The sequence below is a fragment of the Pygocentrus nattereri genome, chromosome 4 (assembly GCF_015220715.1).
Source record: "Pygocentrus nattereri isolate fPygNat1 chromosome 4, fPygNat1.pri, whole genome shotgun sequence".
In the NCBI taxonomy this organism is placed as follows: Eukaryota; Metazoa; Chordata; class Actinopteri; order Characiformes; family Serrasalmidae; genus Pygocentrus; species Pygocentrus nattereri.
In genome coordinates, this window is record NC_051214.1 from 26,529,348 (window position 1) to 26,548,522 (window position 19,175).

General features: G+C 39.0%; 1 protein-coding gene across 2 annotated transcripts; it reads right to left on the reverse strand.

Moving 5' to 3' along the window:
* Nucleotides 1–750: 750 nt before the first annotated feature.
* aasdh (aminoadipate-semialdehyde dehydrogenase) lies at nt 751–19,038 on the reverse strand. 2 transcript variants are annotated; one of them, XM_017688193.2, is made up of 14 exons: nt 18,536–19,038; nt 17,767–17,887; nt 16,815–17,125; nt 16,385–16,577; nt 13,279–13,520; nt 11,885–11,991; nt 10,078–10,250; nt 9,413–9,725; nt 9,012–9,130; nt 5,060–5,957; nt 3,501–3,664; nt 2,939–3,064; nt 2,584–2,715; nt 751–1,227 (listed from the first exon to the last, which is right to left on the reverse strand). In XM_017688193.2, exons 1-14 carry the CDS (start codon nt 18,763–18,765, stop codon nt 787–789), a joined length of 3,570 nt encoding a protein of 1,189 aa, XP_017543682.1. In that variant the 5' UTR covers nt 18,766–19,038; the 3' UTR covers nt 751–786. The 2 variants fall into 2 exon arrangements, with proteins under 2 accessions (XP_017543682.1, XP_037393422.1); XM_037537525.1 differs by lacking the exons at nt 9,012–9,130; nt 9,413–9,725.
* Between the last annotated feature and the right edge of the window lie 137 nt (nt 19,039–19,175).

The following is a 19,175-nucleotide window of genomic DNA, read 5'->3' on the forward strand; positions in this document are numbered from 1 at the left end:
GCTTGATTGTTGTCATGAACGAAAAAGACAACCTGATGCAGCTAAGAAAGTGCTTATGCAACACAAATAGTATTAAAAGGGAATTTTTGCATACATTGTTAAGATGTAAACCAAGACACTCAGAGTGGTTTGATGTGAAATGTGTCATTCTAGAAAAACGTACAGACTTGTTATGGTGACAGGAACCAAATGTCTTAAGTGTTTAGTTATTACATGAAATAGTTGCTGTTTGATGTCTGAGACATGGTTTTAAAACAGTTTTGTGATAAGGTTTTTGGCCTAAAATGCACTTTTTAATTTCACTCTTGGCAGAGATGTACATGCAGCGTAAAACTTTGAGACAGACCATATTTTAACCTTTATCAATACAGGCATATACATATATCGCTGCTGTCAGAACAAAACCTTGTATCTCCAAAATGGTAACTTTACAGGAGAAGGAAAAAAAACCTACTTTACTTTTAATGCAAGTCAATGGAACCAGAATTTATTTACCAAGTAATTTTGGGCCGTTTCTTTTAGTCCATTCATCATGAAATTTACACACATTGTAAAGATCAACAGACATTTTCAGATTATGTCAAAAACTGAAAAACAACAAAAATGGAGATACAAGGTTTTGTTCCAACAGCAGCGGTATATATACACACATACATACATATACACACACACACACACACACACACACACACACACACACACACACACACACTTAGAACATTTTAGACAGCTATACATTTTAGTTAGTAAAAATATTTTAAAATCAGGAAGTTTTTGTGTTGTTTCTCAGTTGTCACTGAGCTCCAGGCAGTACACATAGTCATTCCGACATCCCACTACTATCTTGTTACCCCACACAACAGGGGAAGAGAACAGCTGCCCTGGCAAGGAGAGAGAGGCCTTCAGGGTTCCCTGTTCTCCATCTAGGACCCACACTGTCCCATCAGTTGAAGCTACCACTACCAGTGTTCTTATGTCCCAAGTTGTACCGTCAAAAACAAATGGACTGGAGTAAACTTTGCCTGTAGTCTGGAAACGCCACAGTAATGATCCATCAAAAATGTTCAAGCCATACACAAAGCAATCATGTGACCCGCAAACAACTGCTTGAGATGGTGACTCGCTGTGGTCATATGCTCCACATCCTGTTTTCCGGGTAGTTGTAGGTGGCACTCGTGCTAAACATGGTGATGAGAAGACGGGTCCAGCCGTGCGAAAGTGCCATAACTAATGAGAGGGGAAACAAAATTGATAAAGACAAAGAAAAAAATTCTACTGTTTTTATAGATAACTATACAGTGATAGAAAATATGTGAACCCTTCAATGAATTTCTACCTAAAAGTGCCCTAAAATGTGATCAGAACTTCATGACAATAATGCAGATAACAACAGCCACAACGATAAACAGACCTGAATAAAACAAATAACACAAATAATTACATGTATTTTTTCATTCATGTATTGAACAAAGTGAGCCAACGTTAAATGCCCAAATGACCCAACATTAACTGTTGGTAAAAGTATATGAACTTCTGATTTCAGCTATTTGGTGTGACCTTTGTAATTGCTAACCAGTCCTTACAGAACCGCTTTAACTCAGCGATGCTCGTAGTCTTTCATGAAAATGTTTCAGGTCCAACATTTCTTCTGATTACTCTGGTCTTTGCCGCTGCCATTCCAAAATACAAAACGTCTTCTGCTTTGATCGTTCTTCAGTAGACTCACTGGTGCATTTAGGGTCATCATCTTCTGTTGAGCTCCAGTTCATAGTCAGGTGACCTAACATTCTCCTGTATCATTTCCTGATACAATCCAGGATTCACTGTATCATCAAATGATGGAAAGCCGTCCTGATCCAATCTCATGACTGTGATGCTACCACCATGTTTAAAAGTTGGGATGAGGAACTTATCATCCCATACACAATATTCCTGTTCAGTCTTTGCCTGATGTTGGACTCATAAGCCAGTGCAAGGGACGCCTGAAGATCCTTAGATGTTACTGTGGGTTCTTTTCTAACTCTCAGAACATTATACATCCATTATACTCTTGGGAGGGATTTCTGCTAGAGGACTACTCCTGGAAAGGGTAACAATTATGTTGAATTTGTCTGACTGTGAATTGATGAATCCAAACTCTGCAGAAATTGTATTGTAACATCTTCTAGATATATGAGCACTGACAACACTTTTTCTGAGATCCTTAGAAATCTTCTTTGACCAAGGCATCGGGGGCGCTTATAAATGTCTGTGGTGAAGATTTTAATAGTAAAGATTGAAGGTTAAGTTCATAAATGGCCCAAACCCATCCACTGAATCAATGCCCTGACCCTAATTGTGGCTTACACCAAACCATACCAATATTTCTAGAGGTTCACATACTTATGCTAACCAAGATATTTAATGATGGATAATATGTTCAATAAATAAACAAATAAATAATGTATTTAATTCACTGTAATTTATGGGATTCTCTTTATCTGCTGTTTTGACTTTAGATGAAGATCCGATCACCTTTTAGGTCAGATTTTAGGGTCAGGGTTCACAAACTTTGTAGCAACACTGTAATTTCTTTTCTCTTACCACTCTTCCATCATGGCTTAATGCACTGATGTCTCCATTCACTGAGCCAATACAGACACAGGAGTCAGAACAGGAAGGAGAGGAGAAAAATGGAACATCACTAGAATACTTCCACAGGAGTTTGCCACTGTCCTGCCACAAAACATAATTAAGAAGTAAATTATTATTAATTTTCTGAGAAACCTATGTCTAATAAGACTAGACATTAAGACAGCTATTATATGAAATCTTAAAAATGTCAGTATTACTCCCACAGTGTACATAGAAAGATTTAGCCAACAAAGCTCATAATCCTCAGCATCCAGAGGTCAAAATGATGTTGTCCCAGTAGAGAGAGAGAATGCCCTGTACTTACTGGACAGAGACAGTGGAGCTGCCCTCCAAGTGTGGCAGCATACAGTTGCCTGGGAGACGAGTGGGCAATGGGGGATGAAAAAACTGCACCATTCTCACAATGGTGCTTCCACACACAGCGTTTTGTCTGAAACAGACACACATGCATACACAATAATGTGTTGACTACATGCTGATCCATATCATGACATACACACCCTTAAAATTGATAGATGTCATCAGCAAACACAAAAGCATGTTGCAGTCTGTTAATTCTCTCTTTTAGTTTATTAACTCAAGAGGAGTACAGATTGTGAGCTGTCAAGCAATCAACACCATATTTGCATGTGTAAGTAGTAGAGATATTGAGAATGACTTGAATTAGATGAAACATTTTGCAGTAATAAAAAAACATCAACATCAACATTGTGTTTGTCGTTGAAGCAGATGGAAGTGGAAGTCTGTAGAATATAAAAGGGTTAAACTTTCATAAAGAGAAACTCCCAATTCACCAAATGTAACAACATGTTTTTAGATGGTAAATATTTAAGATCACTAATATTTTCTGTGCATAACAGTCTTACCAGTGATTCTAGTGCATAAACATGGCCATCATGGGAACCAATGACAAACAGACCAGTCTGAGGGTCTACAGTGGGGGAACTCTTCACTGCATCTCCGGTCTCAAACGCCCACCATGTCTCCCCTGAGTCCACGTGTAGGAAATACACTTGTCCATCATAACTACCTAGGAACAGAGTTGGCAATGGACTGTCATGAGTAGCGACACTAGTACTTCTTGCTGCTTTAGTTTTGCACTCGAACTATGAGTTTAATGTAGCTCACAAATGATGGAAGCCTACCGTTAGCCATAAACTGGACAAATGTGTCACGCAGCTTCAAATGGTGGTAGCAGCCATGTTTGAGTCTGAATTATGTCTGAACCTTTGTCATTTTCATATAGGTAAGAGTGTTTTGGACAGCGTACAAAACCACAATCTAAGATTTCTTAGCTCAACATGGTTTGAGATTTGATTTTGGCAAGCAGACATGCAGACATCGTTTTAAAATAAGCTTTTAAAATTTTCAACAAAACATAGAATTAAAAATCTTCTACAGTGAATAAACTTAAATATGACATTTTTCCACAAATTTCAATGCACATTGTCTATTTACTGGCCGAGTTTATCATAAACCTTAAAAACGTACAACATAAGATGTGCCATAACTTTTGCATAGGGCACATTTTATGTTTTATTTTTCCCATATGTTAAATTCAGTGCAATGTGCATTAAGTGTGTTCTCTGTAGAAGATGTATATACAGGGTGATTCAAAAAGATTAATCCGACTTCAAAGTGCCATATTTTCACAACCGTGAGGCATCTAGGAACCAATCACAATCCAATTGAAAGAGGGGGTCATAGAGTTTCTGACTGTCACCGAAAGACGGCTCCTTTCAGTCTGTGAGGAGATACGACCCCAGAGCAGAAAGTGTTTTGGGTTCTCCACTTCAATAACAGTGAATCCATCATAACTGTGCAACGTGATGTTCATCAGCAGTGAACCTCCAACAGCTCAGAGTGTTCGTCATTGGTTCCACAAAACTGCATGATCTCCAAAATCGCACTGAAAGAGCCGTGAGTGCAGAGACACTCACTCGAGTACGGGATGAATCTGACTGTGGCGTTGATATTGTCCGTACAGCTGGAGGAGGTTCATATTGAGCACTTGTAAAATTTCATAAACTTTATGCTCATTTAAACCATTTACAGTTTACAGTCTACATTGCTCTGGAATGATTTACAAGTGAAATAAATCATTTTGAAATCTGATTAATTTTTTTGAATCACCATGTATTTTTACCTAGATAACAAAAAACATAAAACATGCCATTTGACCAGGGTGCCCAAACTCTTGCGCACGACTGTAAAAACTCAAAAAAGACAGATAGATTCTAGGGTCATTTTTTATATTAAATAAAATAGCTATATTTGCAGTGCAGACAGTGCAATGCAAATTCAGGGGAATTCCATGTTAATAGTATATATAGACCAGGAGAAAACTGTACTTCGTTTTGATTTAGTGCACAGAGCATGATGAAAGATGCATTTTAATTTTTGGATAAAACTTTTGACTGCTTACCTACTGCCACCAGAGTTCCACATTTCGAGACAGCAGCAGACGATTCCAGTCTGTCCCCCAACACTCGCTCCCAGAATACTTCTCCGCTGGTCAGGTCCAGAGCCTGCAGCCTGTGTGAGTGAGAGCCTATAAACACAGTAGTGCGGTCAGGACGCACTAGGAGCACAGGTGAGGCGTCCACACATCTACCCGTGTCGGAACTCCAGAGGACCTTGAGGCTCAGAGGTTGGCCATCTACTGTAGTGCCTGACTGTGAAGTATCCCCATTTCCTTGGTAAGCATGATGATTGTGCTCTTCTCCAGGTGGACTGTCTCTGTTAACGTGAAAAATGTCAGCTTGCTTCAGAGGGTACACATCTTTTGCTCTTACAGAGGAATTGTTTTGATCTGCCTCACTGGCTTTGCTCACAGATGAGGAGCTGGATTCTGTCCTCAGATGTTTCTCGTTAATTGTCCTGTTTTTGTTGCCATTGGTTTCTGTTTGCCTGCTTTCTTCTCTGCTTTGTGAGTAATCCCACTCTAGCACCTGTCCAGCTCTCCTCACAACTACAAATCCCATAGTTCCTTTCAGTGAGGAAACCACAGGAGCTATGACATTTTCTGCGATTACACTGGAGGCTTCTTCTATGTGGTATCTCTTAGATGGACCAACAGAACCAGAATCTTCATGTGGTCTCTTGGCTGACTGAGTAATATTGCATCGTGTTGTTGTGGTGAGGTGTTTCAAAACGTCTGAGAAAGAGCCGTCTAGAAGAACCTCCAACAAACCTGGTGAGGCTGTTCCCATAGTAACTGTTATGTAATCGAAGAGGCGCAGGGCCTGCAGGGAGTCCCCACCGCTTAACATGAAGTGGGCATCCTCAGCGACTACAGCATCATCAGCGAGACCCAGACATTCCTGACACACACACACACACACACACACACACACACACACACACACACACACACACACACACACACAAATAACAGCTCTTTAACTAAGCTTCCTAACAAATTTTATTATTCAAGGCAAATTATAGACTTTAAGCCAGGTTTTCTAAAAGAGGCACTAATTATTGACACTTTTCTCTAGTAGGGGTGGCCAATGTAGAGGATTATTTACCAAAAACTTTTATGCAAATGAATACAAGCACAAATGTATAATTAACACATGACCAGCAGAATATAACCATGTGCTTATATACAAAGTGCTTTTTTTATGGAAGCCCGTTTCTGCATTCGATGACTCTCTGATTCTGGTTCATATTGTAAATCATTAGTTTAAGACGGAGTAGAGATTTTGATTTACTAGGTCAAATTAATGACTAATACCTACCAAACAAGTTACTACTCTTTGAGAAAGTGTGACTATTTTGACACATTGCTATTTTGAGAAAATACGACATTGTTCTGAAAATGAAATACCTAAAAGTTGAGACAATAATTATTTTGACATTCTATTTAGAAACACATTTGTTTGGTGGTTTGAGCTGAATTTGAGTTTTGTGCTGAGTGCATTTAGAATTTGTGTGTTTTGGTAAACTGTTTCATTTCACTAAGAACTTCCTGCTCAGCTGGGATCTATATGCCCTGTGCAGTGAATCCATGGCTGTGACGTTTCTGTAACAGAAGCCACAATGTGAACGAAATAAGAAAGTAATGTGTAGCTTTATTAATGCAGTAACTGCAAAGTTGAAGCATTTCACATTAGTTTGGAAAATCATTATTTAGACAATGTCACGCCTCCCGTAGTGGAGACTCACAATCCTCACTCCATTCAGCACTCCAATTCCCAGAATCCACTGGGAGGTCACATGAACACAAACTCTCAGCAGCCCACCCATCATCGCTCACCTGATTATTGATTTCTGACAGCTGTTGTATGGACTATATATGCCTGTTTGCAATCTTTGTGAAGTATTGCATCAGTTTCTGTGCATTACAGAGCTTCTGTACAGAGCTTACAGTTTGTGTTTCCGCTTGGCCTCTCGTTTATGACTTTAGCCTATCCCTTTGGACTCTGTTTGCTCTTTTGTGTATCGACCATCGCCTGGCCTGTTCATTGATTTTGGATTCTCCCTTATTAAACACTTTCTACTTTAGTCTGCTCTGTGCTCGTCTGGCCATTCCACAGCCAAAACCTGCTCTTAAGACACTTTGTGGAGTGTAAAGTATATCCACAGTATTAGGAAATACCAGGTTAAAACATTGTTTAACTAAAACGAATTGGTTATGCTTTATTTCCTTCATCAAATCAAGAAAATGACATGGCGAGGGCTCACAAACTGGTTTTTCTGTTGAAGTTGAAAACGTGTCAGTGTGTGTAAACTCAAAATGCAAAAGCACAAAACAGCAGGAACCGAACCTTTCATCTTATTACAGGTGCTAAAGAGCCGTTATCCCTTTTGAGGAACACCTACTCATTAATGCCAAAACAGGTCTGAGCAGAACGTTACTAAATCTGCCCCTTTTATGTCTTAAAACATCACATTTACACAATTTTCACAGCACCCCAAAAATAAATAAACAAACACACACAGTAAAGCCCTGAAGCTTGACTTTTCTCAATATCACTGTCTGTTTTAAGAGACACAGTGTCAGAAACCACATTAGCAACTTTTAAGATTAACTTGTACTAATTTTTGTGGTATAAACTTCCATTTCGTAGTAGCTACATTAGCTTTGATATTACAGTCCAAATTTCTGTTTTACAGAATTACATCTTTAACTTTACAAATCCCGTTTGTACTCCGTTACCCGTGAAAGTACCCAGGCTTCCATCCAGCTGTCAAATAAAATTCAAGCAGATTACTCAAATGTCACATCAGCTCTCTACAAGAGAATAAAACTCCTTACACCAGCACGTGTAAAGCACAGAGACAGGTAACATAGATAACATGACACTTATACTACAGGACATAATCTGTCAAGGCAACTCTTGACAGCATATGATATCTGCTCTGACATTTTTATGGCATAGTTATGTCAATGTTATATAGCAGTTTTCAGTAAAGTGCCACCTTTAACATTACTGTTCCATTCAAATTTACATTGTTTAGTCCACAAAAACATTTCTATTTTTTGTAATTTATCATATTTTGTATCAAAAAATTGATGAATCAATTTTGGAAATACAAGCAAAACATGATCTTGACGCTGCCTTGGTCTCGTCTTGGTCTCGGGGTAAGGGGGACTCTGAAACTGTTCATAAGTCGTGCATAGTGCTATACCTCTACCTGAAATCACTGGAAACTTAACTGCTTTAATCATTATTGCATATTAACACATGAAAGCACAACAGTTCTTTCTCTACATGTTTAAAATAAATCCATTCGCTGCTGGCTGAGGTCCTAATCGATTATTTGCACGATGGCTTAACTGGGTATTATTTTGTTGATTTCACTGGTTCTGGAATTGGAAAATCCTTTGAGGGAAGACAGGAACGTTATCAATACTATGTTTTCATTTAATATTTTAGGTAGTGATTCTGAATATGTTTTAGAGAAGGGACAGAGAATAACCTTACCAGTATTTGCTTCCAGAAGATAAAATGCAAAGTTAGACTAAAACAATAATAATATTTTTAGGCTATATATGTTATTTAAATGTTCTATTTTTTAAGATGTATAATAATAAAGTATGTTATAATATATCACATAATAAATGATAATGAATGTACAAAGAACTACAAATTCATTTAATCCCCCCCCCCCCCCCCTTTTTATTATTATATGTAAAAAAAAAAATCTTAATCTGATCCCAGTCTTGTCTCGGTCTCAGCCACTTCCGGTCTCGGTCTTGACTTGGACTTGACTATTACAAAGTCTTGGTCTTCAGTGCTCCTTTCTGCTGCTATGTTTTTGTTGCCTACTGTATTTGACGTTACATTAGAGCTTTGTCTTTTAAAAAGTCTTGATCTTGACTCAGACTCCACTACAAGAGGTCTCGACTACAACACTAATCTTCATACCTTCCACAGTGCCTGCAGTCTTTCTCTCACTGTCTCCGTGTCCCCCCATGCAGTGTGGTTACCACAGTCATTTCTCTGTTTCTCATACATTCTCATCAGCTTGTCCATGGCCACCTTCCCTGAACAGATACACAAGCCAAGACAACTATTTGAGGGGAAGAAATGTGCTAGAGTAAGAGATTTTCCCCACAAGCAGAAAACCAGTCCAGAACACGACTGAATGCACTCCAGCTGTGCACTATACTTCCTTTAGCAGCATAACGGTCTTAGTTTTTTCACTGCAACAATCAGTTTTGAACTGGATCTGTCTGTGTGGTGTGTGTGATAACTGACATCGTATATACTGACAAGATAAGTAGCAATTTTATGGATTATTGACAACATAAAATGGGACACAGTACCATGATTAGTCAGTGGCAGGGCATGAACCAATAGTACTGCATCTGGAATGCCATGACGAGGCAAAAGTTGAGATAGCCCTTGAAGCACCTCCTTCTCTAAAGATCTGGAGGAAAATGAGCCTTCTTTGGAGACCTCTTTGTAGACATCAGCACGAACACCAATGGAGCTGGAGTCATGTTGCTCTTGGAGATCACCACTTTCAGACGAGTACATGGCCTTACTGTAAGTTGTGGGTACTATAAAGGCCACCAGCCTGCTGCCCTCATGCAGCCCCATCACACAAGCATCAACCTGAGGCAAACTCTCTGCAGCCTAAGGTGGGAAAAAAGTTTTGCCAAATATTCACATTGAAATAAGAAGACTTTGCATTCTAATTCCTGAATTAAATTTTGAAAAATTTACAGAATTCTTCTTTAAAAGTTCCATCTTTATGACAAATAGCACAATGACAGAAGCTATTTTGCCCCTATGCTTCCTGAAGTGTACTACAATCTGCCAGAATGACCGCATGACCCATGTGAAAGTAAATGACAAGCTAACGATTAAACATGTCAGCCTTTCTATAAAATGGACATCAGTGACTAATAATCGACTTCTACTAATTATTATGACCCTACACTCGAACAACCAGTCCAGCATGCTAGTATAAAGTGAAAAGGCCTACCTGTTGCAGCGCGTCAATGTGTACCCGCTGACCATGGCGCTTGATTAGGTTGTCTTTTCTGCCCAGGTAATAAAGGTGCGAGTCCCTGACTAACACCCAGTCCCCTGTAGCACGCATCGTTCCTTTGGCAGTGAACCTCTCGTTGTCTAACAGACACACCCTCTCCTGACCACCTATCAAACACAAATACACACTTAACCCTCTACTGCATTAATAAGCACTTTATTTTTATTTATTTATTTAAAAGAATTAGTACTTAAGCACTACAAAAAAAAATTTTGTTATTTAAAATGTTTTAAATAATGGAAATAATATGTATATACACTCACCGGCCACTTTATTAGGTACAATACCTGTTCAATTGCTTGTTAACACAAATAGCCCTCAGACCGAGCATCAGAATGGGGAAGAAAGGTGATTTAAGTGACTTTGAACGTGGCGTGGTTGTTGGTGCCAGACGGGCTGGTCTGAGTATTTCAGAAACTGCTGATCTACTGGGATTTTCACACACAACCATCTCTAGGGTTTACAGAGAACGGTCCAAAAAAGAGAAAATATCCAGTGAGCGGCAGTTGTGTGGATGAAAATGCCTTGTTGATATGAGAGGCCAGAGGAGAATGGGCAGACTGGTTAGAGATGATAGAAAGGAAACAGCAACTCAAATAACCAACCAAAATCCCTCAGCAATGTTTCCAACAGCTTGTTGAAAGTTTGCCATGAAGAATTAAGGCAGTTCTGAAGGCAAAAGGGGGTCCAAGCTTTTACTAGCAAAAACTGTACCTAATAAAGTGGCCAGTGAGTGTGTGTATACTTATACTTAGTGAAATGTTCGACCCAATATTTACAAACTTTGGAATTTAATACAATTTCAATTGGTGTATGGAATGTATGGTAACAGCAACATTGTAATATGAATTCCAGGTCATGTGATGTCATGAAGTATTAGTCCTTTCAAAATAAAAAAAAGACTCTTTTCCCACAATTAAATCAGAAAACACAGATTTTATATTCAGTAAAATTGAGATAAAGTAACTGTTTCCATATGGCAACACTGTGCAATGCAGGGTTAAAAAATCAATTTCAGTGTTCCATCCTGTAGTATAGAGGTGGCCATATGGGCATATGACAGCACTAAACATGACTCTGTTTAGTTAGCACTACCAATTGGGTTATATGTCAAAAGCCTGAATGACTTCGTACTTCCCTCAAGCTACATTAAAATTGTTAAAGAATATCGCTGTTTTTCCAAAATGGACATAATTAAATGGGAAATATGTAAACGAAGTAATACCGAGAGGTTTGATGTGAAATGCTCACTTCTAGAGAAACAGCTCTAACTTGGCAAGTTAACAGTGGTGATGAGAGCAACCAGATGTCTAAAGCATTTAAATGCTTCTAAAAGCCACATCACAGACAATTATTACATCTAATGGCTATGAATGTGCTGCGTGGTACCTGGGACATTGTTTTACATAAGTTTTACTAGAAAATCTTGACCTAAAACATTTAGTTTTAAGTCCATTAATAGCAGAGTGATAGATGGAAGGTGTTATGAGGTAAAACAGTACCCCAAAACTTTAACACGGTTTTACCTCATAACACAACTAGATATACTGGTAATAAAATGGAAATAAATGGTAATAAAATATTCATAGACTAATGGCTAATTCAGAAATAAAGGGGAAAATTGTGTAAATTTGATTTTTTGAACATCTACTCCATAGACACAGATGTACACAATGACTACACGTTACAAATAGGTGTTTATTTCCTTTTGCAAAAGGAAGAATGAAAAGTCTTTAATTACCTATGAAGATCTGTCCCTCTCCTTCAGTGACAAGATGCCCTTCATTGTCTCTCACTTCTATAGCAGTGTCCATCAGAGGCTCCCCGAGAGGCACAGAGGCATCAGTTCTTCCACACACACACACACAACACACTACATTACACACAATGCACTTCACTGAAGGCAAGTTATCTGAATGATACACATACTCCATGTGTAAATATAGTCCATGTTAAGGCTGGACAGTTTAGTATATATTTACATTTACATTTCTGGCATTTGGCTGACGCTCTTATCCAGAGTGACTTACAATTTTGATCATTTTACATACGTAGGCCAAGGCAGTGTTAGGAGTCTTGCCCAAGGACTCTTATTGGTAAAGGTGTTAACTACACTACCCAACCACTGTATATTAACTGTTATCACAGCATTACCTTCAGCAATATTAATATTTTAGAAAGCTGTACTATGCAAATGAGCCCTCTAACCAACTAGAGACTAGTACTGTGAGCATCTTGATCACCAAGCTTTTCAATTAATCAAGGTATTCAGGTTATTATAGCACATTATTTTAAAGCAAATCTTTAAGGCTACACTATGTAGGATTTGGGGATTTGGAGACCTCACTGGTAGAAATGTGTAACTGCATGCGAACGTGCAGAAAAAACATTCTGTAACATCAGTTGTGCTTTGGATCTCTTCCCTGAGTGGATAAATATGATGACTGCAGGCAAGTGTTCAAAGAGAGTCCAGCCAAAAGTTGAAGAACATGTCTTCCGAGGATGTAAGTGAATTATCTACTATGGTCATCATATCTTCAACAGCACTATGTGCATTTTTTCATTTAAGACCTAAACAGCTGGACCTTCTTTTTGAGCTTGAGCAATTGTCTTTAATACATAAAGACATATGATGTGGTCTGAAAAAAAAATTCAGGCTTTACAGGGTGAGTCACAGCAGAACACAAACACCATGTTTTTCAGTGTTTTTTATTCTCCTGACTCAGTAGCACTACTTCTTTCAATTTTTTACAATGTTAAAATTTTTTTTACAGAGTGCAGCTTTAACAAGGCCACACTACTGATCCACCGGCGCATTTCTAACATGCTGCAGGCAATACTGCAACCTCAGTATGTAGCAGTCTATTCACAACAGCAACACTTTATATCGTATAGTTTATATCGTATAGTCATAATTCATGTGATTTTCTGTAGAGTGGAAAATGTAGCAGTTTAGTTGCTTAAGCACTCCTGCAATGTAAGATTCTACATGCCAAAAGAGTCGCTGGAACACACTTTGAACCAAACAAACAGAAGAACATAGCACTAAAACAATATACAGTAAAGAAAGAACACATACTTTTGTTGCATGTATTTAGGAATCACAGTAAAGGACAGAGTTAAAGGAACACTCACATGTAGTCTGAAGGACGGTGGCTGTTTGGCAGATCATAACAACACGCCCAACAAGAAACTTCTGTCGTTCCATAGAGGTTATAAATGCATGTCTTATTGCCATCCTGTCTCCAGCTCCTAAGGAGAGGTAGTGAGGGAAATGCCTCTCCTCCTAAAGCCAGCACCCTCAAAGAGGAGCCTGCACTAAGCACCTCCTCCTGCAAGATCTGTATACCAAAGCGCCGCATTAGAGTTGGTGTAGCCTGGTGAAAAAAACAGAAAAAAAGCTAACTAAATCAGAATCCAAACCAGTGAAAGACAAAGATGCGATGTGAAGAAACAAATGAGTAACTGATGAGTAACCGTCACTGTTGCTTTTGTGTGTGGCTCAGTCATTGTTTACCATCTGGTCCAAGCACCTGTGCTGCTGCAACAATGCTCAGTCACTTCCAAAAAGCTGCTTAACAGCAGGAGCTATGGTGAAAAATGCTGGATAATGATGCTGATTTAATAGCTCATTTATGGGTTAATATTTTATTAATGATTTATTATGACGATAATGTAAACACAAAAACCACATTAATCCATCATCCACTTACACATTTCAGTTAAACTGTAGTGAAATGCTTTGTGTTTAATTACACAAAATCTTCAAAGCATCAGAACATCTCATTGATAGGCGCCTCCCTCAGGTCATTCACCTGTAAGTAGGGCTCCATAATATACAGAGAAACGGGAAAATTTTGCATCAAATACTGAATTACAACCAAATTATAGCCAATTATACTCATAGACGCACTGACACATGTACAGTGTGAAAATGTCAACAGTGTGAAAGTCTTCCCCAGTTTCAGTGGAGGAAAACAAAATTGCGATGTGCAACAAATGTTCAATTGAGTTATTATATCATTAAACAAATTAGTCACTGAAATGCGTCATTCCAGAGATCTATCTAGAATAAACATGAATCTTTCAACCAAACTGGTGCAAAGTTGAGAGTTGAAAACACATCATTTAACTGACTTGCACTTTAGTCTAAAAACCTTTTGCTTTGAATGAACTTGCACCTTATCTAGGTTTCTTTTATGAAAATAAATGTTCTGGTTTCCTTGTCTGTAACAATCATAAAATCATATATTGCCGCTGTCAGAAAATCTCATATCTCCATGTTTGTAATTTTTCCGTTTTTAAAATAATTTGGAAAAGCCTGTTGTCCTTTACATTGTCTGTAAATTTCATGATGAATGGACCAAAAGAAGAGGCCCAAAATTACTTGGAAAGACGTCTGGTTCCATTGACTTACATGTGTACACACACACACACACACACACACACAAACAATAAATATATATATATATATATATATATATATATATAAATAAATAATCTCACCAAAGTGAGTACATCCCTCATATTTCTGCAAATATTTTATTTATATCTTATTATATCTTTTCATGGGACAACACTATAGAAATTAAACATGGATATAACATAAAGCAGTCAGCGTACAGCTTGTATAGCCGTATAGATTTACTGCCCTCGGAATATAACTCAACACAGCCATTCATGTCTAAATAGCTGGTAACACAAGTGAGTACACCTCACAGTGAACATGTGCAAATTGTGCCTAATTGTGTCATTGTCCCTCCCTGGTATCATGTGACTTGTTAGAGTTACAAGGTTCCAGGTGTGAATGGGGAGCAGGGCTGTTAAACTTGGTGTTTTGGGTACAATTCGCTCATACTGGCCACTGGATGTTCAACATGGCACCTCATGTCAAAGAACTCTCTAAGGATGTGAGAAATAGAATTGTTGCTCTCCACAAAGATGGCCTAGGCTATAAGAAGATTGCTAACACCCTGAAACTGAGCTATAGCACAGTGGCAAAGGTCATACAGCGGTATGTCCACGTGTTCAGCGTCAGATCTAGAGGTTGGCTTCAGAAAATAGATGCATGAGTGCTGCCAGCATTGCTGCAGAGGTTGAAGAAGAGGGAGGTCAGCCTGTCAGTGCTCAGATCATACACTGCACAATGCATCAACTCAGTCTGCACGGCTGTCATCCCAGAAGGAAGCCTCTTCTGAAGCTGATGCACAAGAAACCCTGCAAACAGTTTGCTGAAGACAAGCAGTCCAAGAACATGGATTACTAGAACCATGTCCTGTGGTGTGGTGGTGCCCTGGTAAGGAGCACCAAGACAACTGTCTCTTGCCTACAGTCAAGCATGGTAACGGTAGCATTATGGTCTGGAGCTGCATGACTGCAGCTGGCACTGGGGAACTGTGGTTCACTGAGGGAAACATGTATTCCAACATATACTGTGACGTTCACAGTAGCAGAGCATGGTCCCCTTCCTTGGCAGTTTTCCAACACGATAACAACCCCAAACACACAGATGACAACTGCCTTGCTGAAGGTAAAGGTGATGGACTGGCCAAGCATGTCTCAAGACCTAAACCCCAATCGAGTACCTGTGCGGCATCCTCAATGGTGGAGGAGCGCAAGGTGTCCACCAGCTCTGTGATGTCATCCTGGAGGAGTGGAACAGGATTCCAGTAGCAACCTGTGCAGCTCTGGTGAATTCCATGCCCAAGAGGGTTAAGGCAGTGCTAGATAATAATGGTGGTCACACTAAATATTGTCACTTTGAGCACAATTTGGACATGTTCACTGTTAGGTGTACTCACTAGTGTTGCCAGCTATTTAGACATTAGCGACAACGTTATATCCAAGTGCCATTTCTATAGTGTTGTCCCATGAAAAGATATAATAAAATATTATAGGTGTACTAATTCAGTACAGCGGTCCATATATGAGTTTGAGGCTACTAGCATTCTCAGAGTTTTTAACCTAACAATCACCGCATTCTGCACTTATGGACAGCATAGGTTTATAACATGAACTTTAAAAGTCAATCAAATGAAATCAAAAATTTACTCTTTTAAATCACATGATTAATTGTGCTTTATAGAATCAGTGTCATGATCTAAGAGAGTAAAAAAAAAAGAAGTCAAATCCAGATTGACTCGCAAACTCAAAAACGTTGAACTGGTTATTGATATCATTATAGGCTACAATAAAGTGTTGTTGTTACTGGCCCAAAAACTCCATATAGGTGCATCCCTACCTGTAAGACGGTGGTTGAGTTTTGCTTGAATAACACGCGAGCCAGTCTGCCAGGCATTCTTTTCACAGCCGAGGGAACCATCAGAAGACAAGCTCCAGAAGTCAAGGCCAAAAACATCTCCACCACTGATGGGTCAAAGGTTAACGGTGAAGCCAGGAATACAACATCCTCTGTGGTCATTTTAAACAGAGATCTAAAGAGAGATGGTTTAAGGCACTTACGATAGCAGTACACTCAGGACACACAAAATACAACAAACTATTTTAAGAAAGAATTAAAAACACAGTACAACATAACACAGGGTACACTAATGCCACTATTACAACTGGATAGAATATTCAACACAATTACACAAATGCTTCTAGTTCTGACGTCTTAAAGCTTTCTCTGTTTCCAACATCAAACAGTCAGCAAGCAGCTGTTCACTCACCTGAGATGTATTATATTAGGCACAATACACTTGTGGGGAACTTTCACTATTTTAGGAAGACCCGTGGTTCCAGATGTGTGCAGAACATAAGCTAACTGCTCCCCCTGGTGGGTGCCTATAGGCACAGAGGCACTGTGATGCTGCTTTGCTTCTTGCTCATTCTGTAATATCTGATCTTCTACAGTCTGTGTTCCATCGCTTCCTTCAGATGAGATCAACTTTCTCTGCATCTTTATTAGAGTAAGATTATATGTTGACCACGTTGCACACACATCCATGGACAGTAAACCGGAAAACACACTCTGGAACTGCTGTATGATGCGAAAGAATAGCAAAATTATATATACATAAATAGAAAATCCAAGAAATAAAGAAGCCAAGGAAGAATAATATTGGACCCCATTCACTAAGCATTCTTAAGAAGACATTTCTCATTAAAACCCATTTACATTAAATAAAAATTCTGACATTCAACAATGTTTTCTTATTTGGGATATGTTTTTTGGTAAAACACATGTAAGAGCACAAAAGTGTTAAATATTCTGCAGTCATGAACCTGACGCAGACTATTTTTAGGACCTTTCTCAGGGACAGATTTAAGAAAAACATAGAAGATATTGGTCAATGAGGCCCATTCGGGCTATTTCTGCTTGCTTAGTCAACCAGAACCACAGCATGTTAAATTGTCAACGAATCACTTAATATAACTCAGGATATCAGATATCAGAATAATAACTGGAATAATAATTTTGAGGTTTTATCCTTGATTATACCAATGTAATGAGTCTACATGAGTTAAGTGACTCAGACAGCTGGATTATTATCAATATGCTCATTTTTCCTGGTAATGTGGGGTTGTTACTCAAAGACGCTATGAGTAGAGAAACTACAAATCCAGTAGATCTCAAAATCATAACTCGATCTTAGCATCTGTATGCACAGCTGCACTTACGTTCAGCAGACTGCTCTGTATCAAGCAGAACCTCAAATTACACCTCTCCATGATTCTGAGGGTAAGCAGAGGTGGTGAGACTGGATCAAGAGGGACGTAGGCAGCAGGCAGCTGCAGAACGCTGTTCAGTGAAGAGGAGTCATAAATTGATGGCAAAGGTTAGTCAAGTAGGTCCTATATTGAAAAATGATAATTCGTGTGATAGACGGCAGGAGCAAATACACAATTCATTATATAATAATGATCTCTTATATATATGATATATGATAACATATGATAACAATCTCTTCTGAAGAATTCCACCGACTCTTTGAGTCGCTTATGGCGTACTGATGTGAAACGGTGCACTACAGAGAACCTTTCTGCAAATGTTGGCAAATATAGCCATTTAAATGTATTAATCTAAAACAACAAGCGAATACACCTTCTGAGTTATGTCTAAAAATTATGGTAAGATAACCTTTCTCAAATTTATGACTTTCTTTGGGTTTTATTTAGCCTTACAACACCATGCATATACATGCTTATATATATAAAAGACATAACTGTGTATTATAGAAGGTGTATTCGCTTATACACACACGAGTGTGTAATTTTCATGATGAATGGATCAAAACAAATGAATGGATCAAAACCCGAATCGCTCTCTGACCTCCGAATCGAAAACTGTACCGAAGCTGAAACACGTGTATCGCTGCAACCCAAACTACAGTGTGTGGGAAGTTGCTGTCAGTCAGTTCTTGGCGACGATTTGATGCTGTTCACTTGCCTGATGATCCAGACTGGAAGGAAGAGGTCTGCATGACAGAAGACGCCTACGGCACGTTCATCCTTTGCTGCGGACACGCTCAGTTTTTTCACTAACTCGTTTACGAACGCAACGAGTTCCTCGTAGGTCAGGCAGGTCCTCGCGGCGTCGCCGGTGTCGAAAACGGCAGCTATTTTATCACCGTGCACGCGAGCAGCCTCGTGCACGAGATCGTGCAGACGCTGTGACATGACTCCCCTAGAAACGGTCAGCCGTTATCAAACCCAAAAGCCAAGTAGTTCCTTCTTAAAGCTGACAAAAACATCAAAACTGCCCACCGGTACCAGACCGACAAACCTCGCGACGTCAAATTCGTAAACGAATCGTTACTTTGAACTGATTCTCGACTCCTTATCGTATCGACACCTTCACAATGTTTACGTCCTGGAATGCTCTCATAATGCTCGGATAATAGGTTCATCCAAACCATAGAGTTATGCTATTACGAAGCACCTCTTTGGCTTTATCTGTAGACTAAAGTCGAAAATTAAAACGGGCAGTTCAAACAGACTCACTGAAACGGGCAGTTTGAAAGAATCGGTTCGCTGAACTGAATCAAAGCGTCCCTGTCGAGTAAAGATGACACAGTGAGGCCGTGTGA

Bases quoted from the DNA above. Each gene is read 5' to 3' on its own strand.
- aasdh (XM_017688193.2), bottom strand. From the start codon at position 18,765: ATGTCACAGCGTCTGCACGATCTCGTGCACGAGGCTGCTCGCGTGCAC. The intron at 17,126-17,766 runs GTAAGTGCAGCT...CGCATCATACAG, and splicing joins TACAGAGCAGTCTGCTGAAC to CAGTTCCAGAGTGTGTTTTC. The intron at 16,578-16,814 runs GTGAGTGAACAG...ATCTCTCTTTAG, and splicing joins CCTAATATAATACATCTCAG to ATCTCTGTTTAAAATGACCA.